The sequence below is a fragment of the Bufo bufo genome, chromosome 3 (assembly GCF_905171765.1).
Source record: "Bufo bufo chromosome 3, aBufBuf1.1, whole genome shotgun sequence".
NCBI lineage: Eukaryota > Metazoa > Chordata > Amphibia > Anura > Bufonidae > Bufo > Bufo bufo.
In genome coordinates, this window is record NC_053391.1 from 354,306,925 (window position 1) to 354,330,026 (window position 23,102).

The window sequence follows — 23,102 nt, forward strand, 5'->3', positions numbered from 1 at the left end:
GTGGCTGGCAAGAAAGGGTATAAAAGAAGAAAATCTAATGACATGGCCTCCTTGTTCACCTGATCTGAACCCCATTGAGAACCTGTGGTCCATCATCAAATGTGAGATTTACAAGGAGGGAAAACAGTGAACCTCTCTGAACAGTGTCTGGGAGGCTGTGGTTGCTGCTGCACGCAATGTTGATGGTGAACAGATCAAAACACTGACAGAATCAATGGATGGCAGGCTTTTGAGTGTCCTTGCAAAGAAAGGTGGCTATATTGGTCACTGATTTGTTTTTGTTTTGTTTTTGAATGTCAGAAATGTATATTTGTGAATGTTGAGATGTTATATTGGTTTCACTGGTAAAAATAAATAATTGAAATGGGTATATATTTGTTTTTTGTCAAGTTGCCTAATAATTATGCACAGTAATAGTCACCTGCACACACAGATATCCCCCTAAAATAGCTAAAACTAAAAACAAACTAAAAACTACTTCCAAAAATATTCAGCTTTGATATTATTGAGTTTTTTGGGTTCATTGAGAACATGGTTGTTCAATAATAAAATTAATCCTCAAAAATACAACTTGCCTAATAATTCTGCACTCCCTGTAGTCATATTGGGCATTGAGTAGGCCCACTTGTCTTCCGTCCCCCTCCATCCTCCCTCCCCTGAGGGGTTAAAAATAATTAAAAAAAACTCACCTCATCCACTAGATCGCGCAGCCGGCATCCTCTTCTTTCTGCAGGACCTGCGATGATGTCATCGCGCTCACCGCGTGGTGAGCGCAGTGACATCACCGCAGGTCCTGCTGAATGAAGATAGAAGAGGATGCCGGCTGCGCGATCAAGTGGATGAGGTGAGTTTTTTTTTTGTTTTTTTTTTACTATTACTAATTAAAATGTGGCTAGCTGCCAAAAGTGAATATATCTATGGCTACTGTGCAGCATACATTTATAGCTTCTATAGCTCAGTGATATATATCGAGACACTGTCCCCCATTTGTTGGAGGGTGGGGATGTCAGGTGTGCCTTATTGAGATATAGCACCACTGCTATTAGTATTCAGTAATCCCCTGAGCCTAAAATACGGCTCACTGGGGTCCCGGCTTTGAGGTGTGCTATACAAAGAGGTGCCACCTGCCTAACAATCCCTATACCCTCCTTTGAGGCTGACTACAGATAAACTGATTCCCTAACTCGCGTCCTGCTCGACGCGTTTCTCTGTTGGACATAAGCTAGCAGTTCCTCAGGAGTCAAGCGCGGGGAAAAGAGCACCAAACAAACAATAATGGATGCTGCACGCTGCTGATATTGAGCGTACAGCGACGCGTAGCCTCCGGCACTATGATGGCCGTCTCGCTGTACGCTCGATATCAGCAGTGTATATGCACAATTATACCACTTCCCTCTACACTAACGTATCATTTTTATAAATTTTTTTACAATGTAACTATGGTGACGGGTGCCACAATATGGCGTCTGTCTGAGGCGTCTAGTAACATATATATGTTTATTAAATGTATGAAAAAAATGTGATGTGAACCTGGCCTAGCTGACAGGGAAGAAGCTGAACAGACTCCGCCAACTATGATGGAGTCTGTTCAGTTTCCGTTCGGGATCCTGTCTTTTTACCGGACACAAAATTGCTGCATATAAGGCTTTTTTGTCTGCAACAGAGGCTCCAAATGCAGCCTCCAACACAGATGTGAGCAAGTGTAGGCCTATATATCATGTATCTGAATTACTTCAAATTTCTCAGATAAAAATACTCCTCAGAAATGGTCAGAGGAGTATTTTTACTCCTCTGGAGAAAAAATTGTGCAACCTCTGTCCACTGTGATGCCAAGGGTGATAGCACCAGTGCCTCAATAACAGCTAGCCAATGTGCTCCCACAACTGCCAGCCACTGTACCTCCATAGTTAAAAGCCACAGTACCCCCAAACTGCTGCCAGTGAGTCTCCATAAGTGAAATCCACACTGGCCCTACCACTCCCAGCAATATTGCTAACATAGGAGCTATCCACACTGATGCTAAAGTTGACAACCATGTTGCCCTTACAAATGCCATTCACAGTGCCCCCATAAGTGCTAGCCACTATGCCCATCTAACAGAGCAACCACAGTGCTACCATAAGAGACAGCGATTGACAATGCCATATTAGTGCTAGTCAATGCCCCAAAACATTTTATCCACTGCTTCTATAACTGCTTGCCATAGTTTCTTTGTGCCAGTCACCCCACACTACAAATGCCAGTCACAGCTCCCCCATAACAGATACATGTCCTATAAATTTCAGCCAAAGCCCTCCATAAATTTTCACCATATCCATAGTTGTGTCTTTAACTTTCGGGTGACTATTTGTCCTCTTTTTTCCAGACATGTACTCTTTCTGGGACCTAAAAAAATTCCCCAACCAGAATTTATTAATTACTAAAAATGCCTGGCATTCTCAACGGGGAAGGGGGTGGGAGTGGGGCGCGGGCACTATAATCTGCTACAATGCAAGAGCTGAAGGACTTGTGATGACGTCACCTTCATGTGATCAGTGCAGGAAGGGCCGGAGCTCAGCAGTGGAGAGGAGAAGTGGGAAGAACCTGTGATGATATCACAATCATGTGATCAGTGCATATGGGGATGGAGTTCAGCAGTGGAGAGGAGAAGTGGGAAGAACCTGTGATGATATCACAATCATGTGATCAGTGCATGTGGGGATGGAGTTCAGCAGTGGAAAGGAGAAGTGGGAAGGACCTGTGATGATATCACAATCATGTGATCAGTGCATGTGGGGATGGAGTTCAGCAGTGGAGAAATGGTGAGCCTGAGAAACCTTGAAAGTTGTAGTCCTCTTCTCTTATACTCAGTCTCTGAATTGTCCTCTGAGATCCCACTAACAGAATGGGCATGCTGGGAGTTGTAGTCCTCGCCAGTGTCCGACTGGGGGCCAACTACACTGATGCATGCAAATATGCCCTCAGGGGTACAGGTGACTAGTCCCCCACCTTCTGGACACCTGGCGCATGGCAAAGTAGAGTGACTGCACTAGGTTTAGATAGGCAGAGTACAACATCTCAACCAGCCTAAACGTCCAAATAATAACACTGACTAGATTATTTAACAGTTTATTATTACAGATGGATTGGGTGGCTGAGATGACGTCTAGACACTGGGGCAGGCCAGCCAGTGTCCTTGTTTCCTAGGCTCCCGCCTTCTTAAAGGCTCTGCAGGGACCCCTATAATCAAACACCATGTAAAGTCTTGCTGCTGTCTGCCACTGTGTGAACGGGTAATATTTGCAGGCATATGAGCAGTGGACCCCCAGAATGAATTTTACTGGTGGGCCCTAGGCACCCCAGTCCGACACTGGAAAGGTCTAATAAATGCCAAACGTACAAAACAGCACACTGCCAATTACATATAAAATTCATTTTCATTTAATACATCATGTTTAAAAACCTATATAATAACGGACAGAAACATCGACCGCATTAATAATGGCATCATATGAGGTACAATAAAGTGCAAATAGAGGGCTATAGGTTATTAGTAACCATGGTATAAATATATATCATAACCAGGTTCTGAAAGAATAGTAATACAACTAAGCCCTCTCACAGTATAAAATAATACTGACCCAAATGGGTAACAAACAGACACCCCAACCTGTTTCGCATTCCCTTCTTCCAGGGGTTTGATCTGAATTGTCTGGTAGATGGGGGTCCTTCTTGACTCTGTCTATCCGCCGCTAGACATGGTCAGGACTATGGAAACAGCCGTGCTACACTGTTTATGTACAAGTGAGATGCAATAACATATCTGAGATGGGAAAAACCCTTCAAGCCCTCTGAAAACCTGACAGCAAAGGGTTGCAGGCACAGAGCACACACCCAGATGGACTTCCCTGGTAGGCGGATAGAAACTATGGGAGTGCTCAGGTGCTGCGTGGTTACTTAGTGAGTCAGGAAATGATCACGTAGAAATAAGACATGTATACAAGGGGACCGTAATGTAACCATGTCTGCTTGTCTGAAGTGGACCCTCTTGATTGTCAGCTCCATGGCGGGCCACCTTGCAGGTAAGTTCTTCATACATTGTAGTCTCATGTGATACGTAAAGCTATAGCAGGACGCAACATGACGAAGAAGCAACCATTTTCCATGTAGCAGAGCTGAACTTGATATTTCACTGAAGCACCTGCACTTCAATGTGAAGCAGTCAGCTATGCAATGTGATATGATAATGAGTTAACTTGTGCCTGATGACAATTTTAGCTCTACTACATTGAACAAACAAATAGGGAACAAGAATCACTTAAAAAATAGGGTCAAAGGAAAAGTATTGCATACAGTACATGTTTGATTTTCATTATAGGGACTCTTTCATTACAGATGTCAGTAAACACCTAGAGTTAACACAGACACACACAAGTGCCTTCATGACAAAGGACAACTATATCTGCGCTAGGCACATACCTGTAAGTTTATACATGAATTTCCTATGAAAGATATGACAACAAGGAAGTCGTTCTTATGATAGCACATAGTCGTTGGAGCGGATAGTGAGACCTCTTGCACCCGAACGTTGTGTGCCCGTGGCCGTATTGCGGCCTGCATACGGCGGGTGCGCAATACATGGGCACCGGCCCGTGTGCACTCCGCATCATGGATGTGGACCCATTCACTTGAATGGGTCCGCAATCACGGAGATGCGGAACGGAAGCACGGATCGGAACCCCACGGAAGTACTACGGAGTGCTTCCGTGGTGTTTCTGTCCGTACCAACGCACCGCAAAAAAATGGAACTTGTTCTATTTTTTTGCTGTGCGGACGGATCACGGACCCATTCAAGTTGAATGGGTCTGGGTCTGGATCCGTCCCGGCCGCTGCACTGACGTTGCCCGTGCACGGAACGGATTCACAACGTTCGTGTGCAAGAGACCTGACTCTTTACGTTACCTTCTACCTGCTCGTGACGTAAAAGTTGAGCGCCTCTGCAATATACAGAAATGATATAAAGGATCTGCGGAATGTAATGTCTGGCAATAGGATTACATGAAATTTCTGTACCAGATAGATTTTTTATATATCACCTTAAAACCCAGCAAGTGAAATCATGTGCGCAACTTTTTCTGGTCCACGGGCCACAATAAAACTACTTGGAATAAAACTATTGGGTGCCCTTGGTCTAAAGTCACCATACATAGTGTAAAAGGGCAAGTCCCTAATATTATGATTGGGATGATTTCCTTAAAGGGAACCTGTCACCTGGATTTTGTGTATAGAGCTGAGGCCATGGGTTGCTAGATGGCCGCTAGCATGTCCGCAATACCCAGTCCCCATAGCTCTGTGTGCTTTTATTGTGTATAAAAGCAGATTTGATACATATGCAAATTACCCTGAAATGAGTCAGAGCTTGAAAATATGACTCTTCTCTGGTCACACAAGTAAGATATGACTCTTTTATGTTAATTTGCATATGTATCAAATCAGTTTTTTTCCACAATAAAAGCACACAGAGCTACGAGAAAAAGGTGATCGTAAGAGTCCTAGAGCAAGAATTGACAGAGGGGTTTTATTCGACTCTTTTTCTGGTCCAAAAACCAAATGGCTCGTTTTCGGACCATTATAAACGTGGTGTTTAAACAATTTCTGCAGTACGAGAGATTTCGTATGGAGTCCATCAAATAAGTAGTAAATAATCTTTTTACGGACTGCTTCATGGCCACAGTAGACCTGAGAGATGCATACTATCAAATCCCCATTCATCCCAGCCACCAGAGGTTTCTGAGGGTAGCGGTCCAGTTAGAGAAGGAGATTCTGCATCTTCAGTTCCGAGCATTACCCTTCGGACTCTCTCAGGCTCCGAGGGTCTTTACAAAGATTATTTCGGAAATGATGGCTCGCGTCAGGGAGCAGGACATAATCATTATACCATACCTGGACAATTTTCTGCTGGTGGCCTGGTCAGGTCAGATTCTTCAGGGTCAGATTGCCTGATTGAGGGAAGTTCTAGAGAGGCTGGGATAGGAGATAAACCTAGAAAAATCCAGTCTACGCCCAAGCCAGAGATGCAGTTTTCTGGGAATGATTCTGGACTCCACTTCCCAGAAGTGCCAACTACCCCTGCAGAAAGCCTTACTGATCAGGTCAAGAGTTCAGCTTCTTCATTTGTCTCTGTCAGTCACCACAAGAGAGGCCATGTCGGTGCTGGGTCTCATGACATCCGCTATTCCAGGAGTGTAATTGGTCCAGTACCATTCAAGGTCTCTTCAGCTACAGATCCTGCAGCACTGGGATCGGATTCTCCCCTCTTTGGACATGGAGATGTCTCTGTCCTCCCAGACCCTAGATTCCTTGGGCTGGTGGATGGATTTAAAGAACTTAGAGAGGAGTTCCTTGGACCAGGGAGGCGGTTCTCCCCTTAACCACAGATGCGAGCCCCTCCGGTTGGGGAACCCATGTGGGGTCCCTGCTGTTACAAGGCAATTGGGACAGCAGATCTCTTTCCCAATTTCAGGGAGTTGGATGCGATCAGGATAGCCTTGATACAGAGTCTTCCGGTCATCAGGGACAGAAACATGAAAATTTATTCGGACAACATGACAGCAGTGGCCTAGCTCATCTGACAGGAAGGGACAAGAGCTCAGGGCCTAATGTCTCTCACTCATCAGATTTTTAGCCTAGCAGAAGCTTCTCTATTATCTCTTTCTGCAGTTCATCTAAGAAGTTCAGACAATGTGAAAGCAAGCTACCTCAGTAGTCATCAGATATACCAGGGAGAGTGGTCCCTAGATCAGGGGATTTTCAACCAAGTAGCAGCTTTGTGGGGTACTCCAGAGATAGATCTCTTTGCCACCAGGTCAAATAGAAAAGTAGAGGTCTTCTTTTCTCTTTCTCCGGAGGAACATCCGAGAGCAGTGGATACTCTGGCCCAGTCTTGGAGGCAGGGTCTTCTGTATGCCTTTCCCCCACTAAAGTTGCTTCCAAGAGTCCTCAAGAAGATCAGAGAGCAGAAGTCCACGGTAATAGTGATAGCTTTTGGCCAAGAAGGGTGTGGTTTTCCTGGCTCCGCAAAATGTCAATAGCAACACCTTGGGTGCTTCCATAATCCCAGTAGCTTCTATCTCAGGGTCCAGTTTTTCACCCAGAGGTGAGAAATCTGCACCTGACTGCCTGGTTATTGAAAGGGAGATTTTAAAGAAAAGGGGTCTCTCTGAGGAAGTAGTAGACACTCTGTTGGCCAGTCGGAGAAGGGTCACTACCGAGATCTACCTTAGGGTTTGGAGGACTTTTTTCAGATTTGCCAAAAAACCTGTGGATGTGCTAGAAGCACCTGACATCCCGCTTGTGTTAGATTTCCTACAAGAGGGGTGGAATAAAAAACTTAGGCCTAGCACTTTAAAGGTCCAGATTTCAGCCTTAAGCGCCTTGTTTGAATTTAAGTTAGCAGATCACACATGGATTAAACTATTTGTAACAGCAGTGTCTAAATTATCTCCGGTATGTAAAAATAGAATTCCCCTCTGGGATTTAAACTTGGTCTTTCATTTGGTCGTAAAGTACTTCAGGCTGTGGGTCCCACCCTAGAAAAAATTCTTGCCTGTTCTCCAGGGGTGCTGTCATAGGTGAGAAAGAATGATTGGATTACACTTACCGGTTATCGGTTTTATTTGAGCCTATGACCGCACCCGGTTAATTCCCGACCCCAGATAGTTTCTGTAGAGGGGTGTATATATGTACATACAGTACAGACCAAAAGTTTGGACACACCTTCTCATTCAAAGAGTTTTCTTTATTTTCATGACTATGAAAATTGTAGATTCACACTGAAGGCATCAAAACTATGATTTAACACGTGGAATTATATGCATAACAAACAAGTGTGAAACAACTGAAAATATGTCATATTCTAGGTTCTTCAAAGTAGCCACCTTTTGCTTTGATTACTGCTTTGCACACTCTTGGCATTCTCTTGATGAGCTTCAAGAGGTAGTCCCCTGAAATGGTTTTCACTTCACAGGTGTGCCCTGTCAGGTTTAATAAGTGGGATTTTTTGCCTTATAAATGGGGTTGGGACCATCAGTTGCGTTGAGGAGAAGTCAGGTAGATACACAGCTGATAGTCCTACTGAATAGACTGTTAGAATTTGTATTATGGCAAGAAAAAAGCAGCTAAGTAAAGAAAAACGAGTGGCCATCATTACTTTAAGAAATGAAGGTCAGTCAGTCAGCCGAAAAATTGGGAAAATTTTGAAAGTAAGGGCTATTGACCATGAAGGAGAGTGATGGGGTGCTGCGCCAGATGACCTGGCCTCCACAGTCACCGGACCTGAACCCAATCGAGATGGTTTGGGGTGAGCTGGACCGCAGAGTGAAGGCAAAAGGGCCAACAAGTGCTAAGCATCTCTGGGAACTCCTTCAAGACTGTTGGAAGACCATTTCAGGGGACTACCTCTTGAAGCTCATCAAGAGAATGCCAAGAGTGTGCAAAGCAGTAATCAAAGCAAAAGGTGGCTACTTTGAAGAACCTAGAATATTACATATTTTCAGTTGTTTCACACTTGTTTGTTATGTATATAATTCCACATGTGTTAATTCATAGTTTTGATGCCTTCATAGTCATGAAAATAAAGAAAACTCTTTGAATGAGAAGGTGTGTCCAAACTTTTGGTCTGTACTGTAGGTATATAAAAAAGATAGAGAGATATTAAGGTGTGTTAAGACGTTTTGTTTTTAGTTCTTGAGAAAAAGACTGGAGATAGAGGGGATGATCCCTCCTTTAGGGTCCATTCACACGTCCGCAATTTCGTTCCGCAGTTTTCGGAACGGAATTGCGGACCCATTCATTTATATGGGGCAGCATGATGTGCTGCCCGGATCCGGAATCTCAGATCTGCACTTCCGGGTCTGCAATTCCGTTCCCGAAAAAAATAGAACATGTCCTATTCTTGTTCGAAATTGCGGACAAGAATAGGCATTTTCTATTAAGTGGCAGCGATGTGTGGTCTGCAAAATGCGGAATACACATCGCCGATGCCTGTATTTTGCAGATCCACGGCTCAAAGAAAAAACAGATCATTAGCTATTAAACAGGCTGACATTATACATGTGCAAATGTCACCTGAATTTAACTCCGCTATTCGTTTTTATTATATGCAAATTAGCCTCTAGGAGCGGGGGGGGGGGGGGGACATTGCACCTGCTCCTAGAGGCTCTGTTCTCCCACCTTATGTCACGCCCTTCTACTCTTGATTGACAGAGCCAGGCCAGTGTTGGTCTCCTCCTGCCGGTCCTGTCTGCCGGGGAAATCTCGTGTTAAATTCAGAGTTAAATAGCAGAGATAAATTCAGGTGACATTTGCACATGTATAATGTCAGCCTTTTTAATAGCAAAAATTGTGGTGACAGAAACCCTTTAATTGGGGTTTCTGATTTTTGTAAAAACAAATCAAAATCATTGCAAGGGCCCATTCACAATCCAGCTTTTGCTGCCAAAATTTTTGCTGCAGATTCTGGTTTAAAGCCACACCCGCCCCAAGAAGGGACAGGTCTCTTCTTGGCGCAATTTCCGGTATACAAAAGCGTTATTCTGACTAATACAAGCAATCCAACTACAGGACAAAAAAAATGAAAAAGGTAAATAAAGTTTTTAAAGTCATAAAAACATGAAAATATTAAAAGTTCAAAATCACCCTCTTCCCATTTATCACATAAAAATGATTAAAAAGCTAAACATAAACAGTATTGCAATGATAAAATATCGTAGTATCACACATGGTAAATGCCATAAAGAAAAACATGGACATGTTTTTTGATCATGTCAAACACAAGGTCAATATAGTGAAAGCCACCCGAACTAACTGAAATGTTTTTACAGTTTTGCAATACATTGTATGGGGCCTTTAACAATTACAATTCATTCCGCTAAAAGAAAACCCTTATACAGTTAGGTCAATGGAAAAATAAAAAGTTGTGTCCCTTGGAAGGCGAGGAGAGAAAAATTAAAGCCTAAAGGTAGATTTATCAAAACAGTTATAAAGGAAAACTGGCTTACTTGTCCATAGCAACCAATTAGATTTCACCTTTCTTCTTTCAGAGCTCCTTGGGAAAATGAAAGGTGGAATCTAATTGGTTGCTATGGGCAACTAAGCCAGTTTCCTTTTAAACCAGTTTGATAAATTACCCCCGTAATTTCCAAAATTGCACCCTGAAAGGGCTAAAGCCATTCTGTCCTCAGCCTATACAGTATAGTATGGGGATAGTGCCACTCTCTCATTAGCCCAAATGGCACAAAAAATGTGTGTGTCATTTGGCTAATAGGCTGCATTACATAATACAGTGGAATTTGGCGTATTCTCTCTCAGCAAAAGTCATTGAGATGCTATTAATGATCTTTGTCAGATGGCTGCTTTCTATCTTGTGTTTCTCATGACCTTCCAGACTGCAGGCACCATCAACAAATTGCGGCATCGTTTACAGCAGCCTGTATTACGTGAATGAACCAAATTCTGAGAATGACATCACATGATTATAGTAATAATCTGTTTATATAGCACCGACATATTCCGCAGTATGATACAATTCAGACTGTACAAACAAAATCAAACTAATCAGCAATTCAAAAAAGAAAATAGATGTGACGCACTGGACTAACTATTGACCCAAGAGGTGCACTCAGTCGAGTGGACTCACCCAGTCCAGTCAAAAAGAGAAATATAATAGAACAAAAGTAACTGGGCACTCTCAGGATATCTGGACCATTTGAGATTTATTAACATATAATAGCATTAATAACTGTACTTACTGACAATGATAATATAAAACTGTAATTTAAAATACCTATTCACTACACCATAAAACACAATATGCAGTAGTCTAATATGGCAAATACTAAAATATAAAATACTAAAATTCGAGGAATAAAATAGAATATTCAATAATTAGTACGAATATTCGGCAGATACTCTTATGGGAAAGTCTAATATTTAAAATTTTTGGCGATAATCCAATGTCCTTTATGTATGTCCCTTTCGATATATAACAGGGATATCCGAAAATAAGCAAAGTCCCAATGCGCAATCAAAGAACAAACTCAAGCGGCGTCCCACTAATAGCATCCACCAGCAGCGTCTCACTGGAATAGTAATGCAGTTTTTAAATCGCTGGATAATAATTGCTGGATAAAATCGTACGGTCTTACCGTCTCCTTTGATAAGTCGACAAAGATGCAGTTATGGACCTCTGAGTTTGCAGCCCATATCTCGTAGTAAACTCGCACACCAGCAATTGTTTGGCACATGTAGTCAGGCCTTCACCATGGAATCAGGCCTTGCACATTCTTTTCCAAGTATACCTTTCGTGTGACTAAGGGTTCTTTCTTTGCGACTTTCCAGTCAAATCTCCAGCTTCCCAAGTGATCCAAATGTTGGGGTCCTGTCTAGGCTAGACGCGTTTCGGGGTAGCTACTGAGGAAGGGGTACTTCTAAACCCCGAAACGCGTCTAGCCTAGACAGGACCCCAACATTTGGATCACTTGGGAAGCTGGAGATTTGACTGGAAAGTCGCAAAGAAAGAACCCTCTGTCACACGAAAGGTATACTTGGAAAAGAATGTGCAAGGCCTGATTCCATGGTAAAGCCCTGACTACATGTGCCAAACAATTGCTGGTGTGCGAGTTTACTACGAGATATGGGCTGCAAACTCAGAGGTCCATAACTGCATCTTTGTCGACTTATCAAAGGAGACGGTAAGACCGTACGATTTTATCCAGCAATTATTATCCAGCGATTTAAAAACTGCATTACTATTCCAGTGAGACGCTGCTGGTGGATGCTATTAGCGGGACGCCGCTTGAGTTTGTTCTTTGATTGCGCATTGGGTCTTTGCTTATTTTTGGATATCCCTGTTATATATCGAAAGGGACGTACATAAAGGACATTGGATTATCGCCAAAAAATTTTAATATTAGACTTTCCCATAAGAATATCTGCCGAATATTCGTACTAATTATTGAATATTCTATTTTATTCCTCAAATTTTAGTATTTTATATTTTAGTATTTGCCATATTAGACTACTGCATATTGTGTTTTATGGTGTAGTGGATAGGTATTTTAAATTACAGTTTTATATTATCATTGTCAGTAAGTACAGTTATTAATGCTATTATATGTTAATAAATCTCAAATGGTCCAGATATCCTGAGAGTGCCCAGTTACTTTTGTTCTATTAATCAGCAATTCAACCATAGGAGAGAGGGCCCTGCTCACAAAAGCTTACAATCTAAGAGCAAATTGGGATGGCACAAAAGGTAAGTGTTTTTTGTACAATGGTCCGGTCATCTTTTATGGAAAAAAACACAAAGTAATTTACATAAAGCTGCATGAGCCAGTGACCCAGCCAGTATCTGTGTATGTATGAAGTGCATTTGAATGTATGGGTTACAATAGGGAGTGTCAGCGTAGAAGAATTAGATTATGAAATGTCATAGGCATGCCTAAAAAATATGGTTTTAGGGCACGAATTAAGCTGGCCATGCACATAAGCTCAATGTCAGCCAAATCTAAGGTGTATGGGGACTCTCGACCTTCCCCTAACATCAGATGTCGGGGAGGTACGAGTCGGAAAAGCTGGATTTTAGCTTTGTTCTCGGAAAGATAATCTACTGGTAGAGGTGTCTGGCAACAGCTTTCTCTCCTGTCACCATTTACTATATATGCAGGATTGGCTGAGCCCAGAATGCATAGATATAATTGAAAGATCTACACTGGTTCTGTGTTTTGGTTCCTTCCTTATATAGTTTTTGATAACAAACACTTGCAGCGAGCCCAGGAGGAGTGGATGGTGTTGAACCCACGAATCACAGTGGCAATCTTCACACTGGCACTCCCTAGAGCCGTGCAGTGACAGGGGGGTGCACCCTGGTGTTGAGGCTTCTGCTTGGTAGTAGTTGGGGTGCCCTCAGTGTTAGGTGTTGGTCTGGATGCATAACAGGAGAGCAAGTGTAGTGACCAGTGAATGGTGCTGTCAGTAACCAGGCCAGTTGGTATCAATAAATAAGCCTCTCTTTACTAAAGCGCAGGATAGTAGTATTACATACAACAGTAACAAGACACAATTCCAAGTAGATCACAGTGCAATTCCTCCCAATAATAACATATGGACAGCAGCAATGATGAAGGTTGTAGTACCCCTGGTTGAGGGGTGAAGATTTAAGATACTGTTGGCCAGACCATCTCAAAGTGTGGCAGGGTGTGTTAGCAATGTTCCCTCTCACAGTAGTAAAGTCTCTGTACCATAAACATGCACAATACCTTGCTGGCTGACTCCAATGCACAGCCTTGTAGATTCTGGACCTTCTGATTTCCTTCTCTTTGGAGCACTTTGATGATAAAGTAGCTTCCTCGGCTGTAGAAGTCTCAGAGATGAAGGTTCTCTGAGCTCGGGCCTAGATCTGGGGAGTTGCACATGTAGGTCCTCACTTGAGTTCTAGATGTGCTATACTCTCTATTTACTAACCAGGAGGCGGACCCAAGCCAATCTCCTGTAAATCTAAGAGGATGATCCAAAGTTGTTAACTCTAAACTGTATATACAATGCTATTAGGTATACAAATGCAATAAATCAGAACATTTCACCAAACAGTATAACATTACAACAATTGCCCTTTTGCAGTAACCCTGTTTTAGGGTACTGCACATTGATGTTTGATTAAGGGCTGTGGGGCCCTTTTACATGGTCCAATGCACGTGTACTTATTGGGAATGAGCCATTCATGCCAATAATCAATGAAAAGATGGCTAGCTCACAGTAATTTGCATGTACTTTTACTAAATCTTATACATAATACACTGCTCAAAAAAATAAAGGGAACACTTAAACAACACATTGTAACTCCAAATCAATCACACTTCTGTGAAATCAAACTGTCCACTTAGGAAGCAACACTGAGTGACAATCAATTTCACATGTTGTTGTGCAAATGGGATAGACAACAGGTGGAAATTATAGGCAATTAGCAAGACACCCCCAATAAAGGAGTGGTTCTGCAGGTGGTGACCCCAGACCAATTCCCAGTTCCTATGCTTCCTGGCTGATGTTTTGGTCACTTTTGAATGCTGGCGGTGCTTTCACTCTAGTGGTAGCATGAGACGGAGTCTACAACCCACACAAGTGGCTCAGGTAGTGCAGCTTATCCAGGATGGCACATCAATGCGAGCTGTGGCAAGAAGGTTTGCTGTGTTTGTCAGCATAGTGTCCAGAGCATGGAGGCGCTACCAGGAGACAGGCCAGTACATCAGGAGACGTGGAGGAGGCCGTAGGAGGGCAACAACCCAGCAGCAGGACCGCTACCTCCGCCTTTGTGCAAGGAGGAACTGGAGGAGCACTGCCAGAGTCCTGCAAAATGACCTCCAGCAGGCCACAAATGTGTATGTGTCTGCTCAAACGGTCAGAAACAGACTCCATAAGGGTGATATGAGGGCCCGACGTCCACAGGTGGGGGTTGTGCTTACAGCCCAACACTGTGCAGGACGTTTGGCATTTGCCAGAGAACACCAAGATTGGCAATTTCGCCACTGGCGCCCTGTGCTCTTCACAGATGAAAGCAGGTTCACACTGAGCACATGTGACAGACGTGACAGAGTCTGGAGACGCCATGGAGAACGTTCTGCTGCCTGCAACATCCTCCAGCATGACCGGTTTGGCATTGGGTCAGTAATGGTGTGGGGTGGCATTTCTTTGGAGGGCCGCACAGCCCTCCATGTGCTCGCCAGAGGTAGCCTGACTGCCATTAGGTACCGAGATGAGATCCTCAGACCCCTTGTGAGACCATATGCTGGTGTGGTTGGCCCTGGGTTCCTCCTAATGCAAGACAATGCTAGACCTCATGTGGCTGGAGTGTGTCAGCAGTTCCTGCAATACGAAGGCATTGATGCTGTGGACCGTTCCCCAGACCTGAATCCAATTGAGCACATCTGGGACATCATGTCTCGCTCTATCCACCAACGTCACGTTGCACCACAGACTGTCCAGGAGTTGGCAGATGCTTTAGTCCAGGTCTGGGAGGAGATCCCTCAGGAGAACGTCCGCCACCTCATCAGGAGCATGCACAGGCGCTGCAGGGAGGTCATACAGGCACGTGAAGGCCACACACACTACTGAGCCTCATTTTGACTTGTTTTAAGGACATTACATCAAAGTTGGATCAGCCTGTAGTGTCTTTTTCCACTTTAATTTTAAGTGTGACTCCAAATCCAGACCTCCATGGGTTGAAAAATTTGATTTCAATTTTTTTATTTTTGTGTGATTTTGTTGTCAGCACATTCAACTATGTAAAGAACAAAGTATTTCAGAAGAATATTTAATTAACTCAGATCTAGGATGTGTTATTTTCTGTGTTCCCTTTATTTTTTTGAGCAGTGTATAAAATCCAATGCATGAAAAACAGCCTTTACATATACATAAATGACAAAAAAAAAAGTTCATACAATCTATTTCATAGACACGGTCCCTTTAAATGCATAGCTTTCGCATATATAAAAGATATAAAATACAAAAAATTTATAATTTCTTTTGTTTTGGATGTATGGTTAGTAGTGTCAGTTTGTATTTAATTCGGAAAATGCTTTAACTTTTTTTTGTATTTTTTATCTTTTATATATGCGAGAGCTACGTATTTAAAAGGGACAGTGTCTATGAAATAGATTGTATGAACTTTGTTTTTTTAGTTATTCATGTAATATGTAAAGGCTGTTTTTCATGCATTGGATTTTATATTATGTATAAGATTTAGTAAAAATACATTCAAATTATTGTGAGCCAGCCATCGTTTCATTGTTTGCTGGGTCTGTATTAACACTGCAGGGTGGTCAGTAGGCCGGGCTCCAGAGTAACTGGTCCTCTAGACTGTTAGTTTTGTAAAGTCATTCAAATCGCCTCATTGTTGATTTGAGTTAGAGCAACATTTACATGCAGCAATCCTCTCCTCTGTCTGCAGTAGTGATCACATAGATTCAGAGGTTGTCGGCAGCACATCCCTGATTACACAGCACTTTATGTACAGCATGAAATATGTGATCACCGGTATGCTTTAAGGGCATACATAGATCTCACAGTGCTCCATAGCAAAAGTTAGCATGGGTCCCCCAGCACCACTCAGTTTCCCGTTACACATGCATCAAAAACGCCAAGGCAACATGGGATGTAAAGTGCAATGCCCCAGGTTTCTGACAAATTTACTATTCTTTTATTAAGAGGAAATAATTTTAATAAAAAGTGTAATAAAAAAAAGTCACACACTTCTGTGTAGAAAAAGAGGACCACCATATTTCTTATTATATTTACTGGCGTACATTGATAAATCTCCTGCTTCCCGTCACACAGTATACTATAAAACTGTCTGCCTGCAGCCACCACAAGGGGGAGCTCAGTGCATATTTATAGAGTTACTATTGAAATCAATAAAAGCTATAGAATCGCAGAGCACCCCATAGTGGCGGCTGACAGAAAATGTAGTGAAGTTAAAGAATTTCCCCTCCCCCTGCGCAGTCATGTGGTCTGCCTCTGTGGTAGGTACACCACTGGTTTGCTTGTTTGTTGAGGATTGGTGTCACATTTACACAGGGCAATTATTGTACAAACACTCATTCCAGCTAATTGCACCGATTCTAAGCCTGTGTAATAGGAACAGTAAACTATGGATATAGGAAATTAATCAGATTTTTTGGGGTAATGCATTCTAGAGAAATGGTCAGCTCGAAGTCTTGGAGATGGGAGTAGGAGGTTCGAATTATGGAGGAGGTTTTTCATAGGAAGAACTGAGAACATGATTAGGGTGGTAGACAGAAACGAGTGAAGAGATAGAGAGGAGCAGCACTGTGGAGTGATTTATGAGTGACAGGGGTAAGTTTACATTTTTTAGTAGACGGACAGATAGGTGAGCCTGACTGCTATGTTTACTATATGTATTAGAGAGGGGGAAATGGTAAGCCATAATGAGGAGTCTCCAAACTGCACCAAATGTATTGTGTCAAATTACTTTTTAATAGGAAATATCACAGAGCTGAATGTATCAAAGGAGTCGTAAAAACTGTGCCCTCACAGTGCCGCATCTGTAAGTCTAGAACAACAAAAGGACATGAACAGTTTGTCTTATATGCCCAAAAGTTGCACCTATGTATCAGAAGGTCAGTATAGGACCAGTGTAGGTGCAGTTTGTGGTCTCTTGACAGTCATAGACTGCTACTGATGTTGAGGTTCTTTCCAGACCCAGAGACCCCCAAGCTTTCTGCTCTAGCCACTCACCCAACTGTCACTAACTGCTCATTGCTTTCTCAGGCACAGCCGATCAAAAGTGGGCAAAGATGTGGCTGGGCTGTGGGCTTCTAATGTCTACCAATAGATCACGTACTACTGCATCCAGCTAACATAGATCAGAGTGAAAAACTGCAAGCAATGCAATGCTTAAAAGGGAACCTGTCACCAGTTTTATGGTGTCCTAACTAAGGGCAACATAAATAAGTGACTGATTCTCTTTGCACAATGCTGGGTCACTTTCTTTAATTGACCCAGTCAATCTGCCAACATCTTGTATTGAAAAGCTCCAGCTCATAATGATGAGTCATGAATATTCATGAGCTCCTGACTCTCCCCACCCACCCGCTGCTGATTGACAGTTATTTTCCATATGAATCAGCAGCAGGTGGGCAGGGGAGTGGCTATAGCTCTAAATTAAAAAAACGCTGGACTCAATGACATCACGCTGGACTCAAATCAGCTCATTAGCATGCGGCATGTGGCATCTTTGTGTGTATATTATGAGGTAACCATCTGTCACACCAGTAAGTTAATACATCTAAGGTACTTTTTAGTAGTTAATGATTGTATATAATTAGTTAGATTATAATCAAATATCCACATGACAGGTTCCCTTTAAGCATACCACCCTTACAAGTTTAATGAGCGGGAGGCCAATTAGAATTGAGCTGCAGTAAACAAGAGTGGATCAGCGCAACAATGAGAGTTATCTGTTCCCACATTCGGAAAAGGAGGAATTCTGGAGATGTTTTTGAGGTGTAGTTGACATGAGAGTGCAAGTGACTGAATATAGGGGACAAAGGAAATATCAGAGTCGGACATAAAACTAAGACAACAGACTTGATGCCTAGGAACTATGGTAATACCATATACTGAATTGTAAATATCAGGATTAGGTATGTTATTAGGTTTTGGAAACCATTTTTGTAAGATTCTGTTCGCTGTCCTTAACGTCATGACCTCTCGCTCTCTCTGAAACTGAATCACAATTTAACATGGCCTTAGGTGAAAAACAGCTCGTAATCTCATATTCCAAGTTTTTATAGCCATACAAAGTGCAGTTTTACAGTTTGTGATGTCACACAGTCATTTTACACTGAAACATTACTGGGTTTCTTGCTGTGGTATCCCAGTTAACTGGGAGTTTACGTTATATAACTCCAAGAAGCCAAATTAAGTGGTGTGTGAAAACCCAACATTATCCGAATAGGCGAACCAATCCAGTTGTATATTATACAGTGTACATATGCATCACAGACACAAGAGCAAGCTTCAATCTCTGTTACTTTCATTTAAAGGGAACCTGTCAGCACAAAAATGGCCTCTAAACTGTCCGCTGTACCTTAGAGCTGATGTCATCTGGTTTCTAATGATGTCTAAGTCGTCCGATGGGCATGATCGCTGTAAAACAACTTTTATTCCGCCACCATCTGTATGCAAATGAGGATCTTGAAGTCAAGCTTGCTGCCCCCCCCCCCCCCCCTCCTTCTTGGTTGAATGATAGACTTTTTTGTTTCCTTCATGGTCAATCCCTTGTTTAGATCTCGCACAAGCTCCAGAGAAAATAACATATGGTGCATGCACCTCTGGTCCTCCTCAGGAACTAGTGCTCGCCAAGGTGTGACTGTTATATTTAGATTTTCATACCTATTCAGACCTATTTATAAGTTGGTAAAAAAAAGTCATACAGTGATAAACTCAGGCTTAAAACCTGTCCTACATTTAGGGACAATATAGAATAATGTATTCTTGTTTTTTTTTAGCTTTTGCTAACATTTATTTCTGTAAGATACAATGCACTGGATCATATGGCTTGTACACAGGGTAGTATGGACCTTTTCCTACTGTAGTTACTGTATTGCACTATTAATATGATGATGCATGGAAAATAGTTGAGAAATGGGCAAAGGTTGAGAATGACTTTTCAGTTTGATCCTTGATCACGTAGTATTCCAGCACATGACCAAGCAATATTGTTTAAAAACAGGACTGTGTTTCTCAATTAATATAGGCAAAATGTTGTGCCCTTATACACACAAATGCATTTCTGAGACCCTAAGGCCCACATAACTACTGGACAGCATTTCATGGGAGGATGTACCATATATGCAATGTGTTCAGCAAAATAGGGGTCCAGAATGTAAGAAGGTCCATCTCCAACCTAAAAGTACATTGTAACTTTACATTAGATTGCAATAAGGGACTGAATTGATGAGTTTAAAGGCTCAGGATGACTAGTCAGAAAGATTTAAGGGGGTGCTTTATGACGAGCTATTGGAGGTCAAGGGGTCCTTTATATAGTTATTGCACAGGGGGCCTCTGCTGGGTGTGTTTGCTATTGCCCAATTTGTATATTATTTCATCATTTGCTACTATTTGGACATGACAAAAATCATTTAAAGGGGTTGTCTCACTTCATGAAAAAAAATTGATCTTTCACACACTGATCAATAAATTTCCATCAGTCACCATCCAAAAAGATGGGAGGTTTTAAAACTTGCATATAATGTATACAGAAACTCGTTAATGTACAAACAATCAAAAGCTTCAGCTCACCAAGCTTACTGCGGCTGTGTACGGAACCCCTAGACCTGGGATTACATCCAAGAGAAAAATATTCCAGCATACAAAACCGTAGGTTAAATCTTTCAATATTAATCTCATGCTTTTAAAATCCATAGAACCGACCAGAATCACATGAGGGTCAACGCGTTTCGACGTGTTGTCTTAATCATGACCAAATGACATGCCCATACATCACTTCCTGCCCATACATCGTTTCACCGCCCGCATCACGCCTCTTCACCATATGGTTACATAATCAGTAATTGCTTAGTAGAAGCGCGCAGTGTAACATACTAAAAACTGATTAAATAGAAAACCTGTACAAACTGCAATAAAGACAGGAACATAATTAATATTCAAAGATTAGATCATACCTATTATTCATTCCTTTAGGCAATCTGCTGTCCAGTAAAAAAAAATCCAATATGACTCTATTGATTAACCTTCTACTGATGTCACCCCCCCTTGACAAGAACTGAAAACCCTCTCAATTCCCATAATGTGCAGATCAAGAAGATCTCCTTTATGAACATCTCTAAAATGCTGTGATAGCATAGAGATGTTCATCAATTTCTCATTTGATATATCGCAAAGGTGTTTTCTCATTCTTGTCTTGAGGCTATTTAGAGGTGCAACCTGCATATTGCAATTTACATCTTCTGCATGTAGCTACATAAATCACGTTCTTAGTGTTGCAATGAATGTAGATTTTTATTTTATATGATTCTCCTGTGGCACTTGAAGTAAAGGTTTTCCCTGGTTTCAGATAGTTAAAAAATTTGCCTACCATGACTAGTGTTGAGCGAACTTATGTTTTTAAGTTCGGCGTACAAGGTTTAGGATATCTAAGAATTCCGTTATGGATTCCGCTACCACGGACCATAAGTTATGGTGCCACAGATACATACAACATTCAGGGGTATGCGTTTTCAGGGTAGGACCGCGCTGCTGTTTTAGCAATGTCAGATTCTTCACTCTAGCACAGAACCGTCAGCATATTTGGACATAGAGAACCAAATCGCCTTCCACAAATGTACTCCTCTCCTCCAACACACTCCTGTGGGCTATCGAGGGATGGCACCAATAGTGAAGCACTGATCGTTCCAGTCAGATAATAAGGTTTATTATACTCACAAAGCCAATCTAAAAGCTCATCACAAACATAAAACACCGTCTAAGTTTGCGATGAGCTTTTAACCAGGATTGGCTTTGTGAGTATAATAAACCTTTTTATCTGACTGGAACGATCAGTGCTTCACTATTGGTGCCATCCCTCGATAGCCCACAGGAGTGTGTTGGAGGAGAGGAGTACATTTGTGGAGGTCGATTTGGTTCTCTATGTCCGAATATGCTGACGGTTTTGTGCTAGTGTGAAGAATCCGACATTGCTAAAACAGCAGTGTGGTCCTACCCTGAAAACGCATTGACTGTTTATGTGAACATTACCCACTTCACTTTTGGGACCAGCGACGCTGATAATACAGGCAACGTACTGAAGTGTTTCTTTTATTAACATTCAGGGGTAGATCTATCAAAACTGGTGTAAAGGAAAAATAAAATGTTATTGACCTTGGAAGGCAAGGAGGAAAAAATTAAAACATAAAGGTAGATTTATCAAAACAGTTAAAGGAAAACTGGCTTAGTTGTCCATAGCAACCAATCAGATTCCACCTTTAATTTTTCAGAGCTTCTCTGGAAATTGAAAGGTGAAATCTGATTGGTTGCTATGGGTAACTAAGCCAGTTTTCCCTTATAACTGTTTTGATAAATCTACCTTTATGTTTTAATTTTTTCCTCCTTGCCTTCCAAGGTCCATAACATTTTATTTTTTCTTTACACCAGTTTTGATAGATCTACCCCATTGCAGAACAGATGATCACTAATAAAATGGGTTGTTGGACACCTGCCGATCAGATATTCATGGCCAGGCCATCACTAATAAAACCCTGGAATACCTTTTTAATGGAACCTAGACCATGGTCAAATGTAACTAAATAATAAACAAAAACACCCTTATTCAAAACAGGTCCGCTTTATCTTGGTTCCTTTGGTGGGGCTGGACACTTGACAGAGCATATGAAATTGAGGAACCCAGCCATCTTTATATTGGATCACATATCCACTTCAGGTATCGTGGTATCAACCAGCCCCACCTTTTGGCTTCACTTTTCCTCTTCTCCTTTTTTGTAGGTGAAGGGGAGGGGGGGGGGGTATTTTAACCACCCTCTATGTGTACCCCCTGATGAACCCAAATACTGGGGGAAACGCGTCGGGTTGATAGGGTACTGGATTGGTTTGCTAAGGCGCATTTAGGGCAATCTAGGACAGGTACGAGGACGGAAGATCACCACCACTAGGTGATGCCTCCAGGCTGAGGATCAACCAGGATCATTATAGGGAAAGGTTTTTTTCTCACATGGTTGTATCCTCGCATATACCTACCTCTGGGCCCTTGACTATTTTGAATAAGGGTGTTTTTGTTTATTATTTAGTTACATTTGACAACCATAGGTCGTTTTAAGGATACTAATAAATGCTTATGTTTTAATGGTTCTACTAGCAATTTTCGATTATTCTTCTTTAATTACATGTTCTTGGTGCTCTTCTAATCTAATAGTTTTCATGTGCCACAGCCATTGTTTCATTTGCACTAGATATAATAAATCATTTTACACTCTCAAGGAAATCCATCAATTTTCCATGAAGAATGTAAGTCCTTGTTTGGAGGTCCTTATCTCCTCCTGCTCCTGTACCAGTGCGTCACTCGGTAATCTCATGTCATCTATACTATGTACTTGTTATTAGTTTCTTCACGTTATATATTTACTCCTATTGGCCAGTAGAGATTATTTAAAAGTTTTCAGTAGAACGGCATCATATAGCTGAGGAACACAGCGGGGATTACCTATTACAGCCCTCTATCTACTGTACATCAGTTTTCCGGTGTTGAAGAATTGTCAATTTTGTCACAAGTTTTTACAACAGAATTTGTGACCTTTTAGCTTTTTCTAGTACCCTTGCCACTTTTCCCAAAAGGGCCGGGGCATGGTCAGGAGGAGGCAGGCCACAGGTAGACTTTTACGGCCAAACTCATTTAATAACATGTACGCCATAAAACTGGCGCACATTACACCAGGAAACTAATAGCTGACCGAGATTTTATTTTTTTTGGTGCACGGACAGTCCAAGATGCAGTAAATTTATGAACAATTAATTAATAAATTTGGTGCAGCCTACTC

The 23,102-nt window shown here is 41.9% G+C and overlaps 1 protein-coding gene across 1 annotated transcript in view; it reads left to right on the forward strand.

Moving 5' to 3' along the window:
• The first annotated feature begins 3,951 nt into the window (after window positions 1–3,951).
• Window positions 3,952–23,102, forward strand: part of LOC120995351 (interferon lambda receptor 1-like) — a 65,372-nt gene continuing 46,221 nt past the window's right edge. Inside the window, exon 1 of the mRNA XM_040424498.1 lies at window positions 3,952–4,061. Within this exon, the coding sequence (XP_040280432.1) occupies window positions 4,001–4,061 (61 nt within the window). The 5' untranslated portion in view covers window positions 3,952–4,000. The remainder of the gene's footprint in view (window positions 4,062–23,102) is intronic.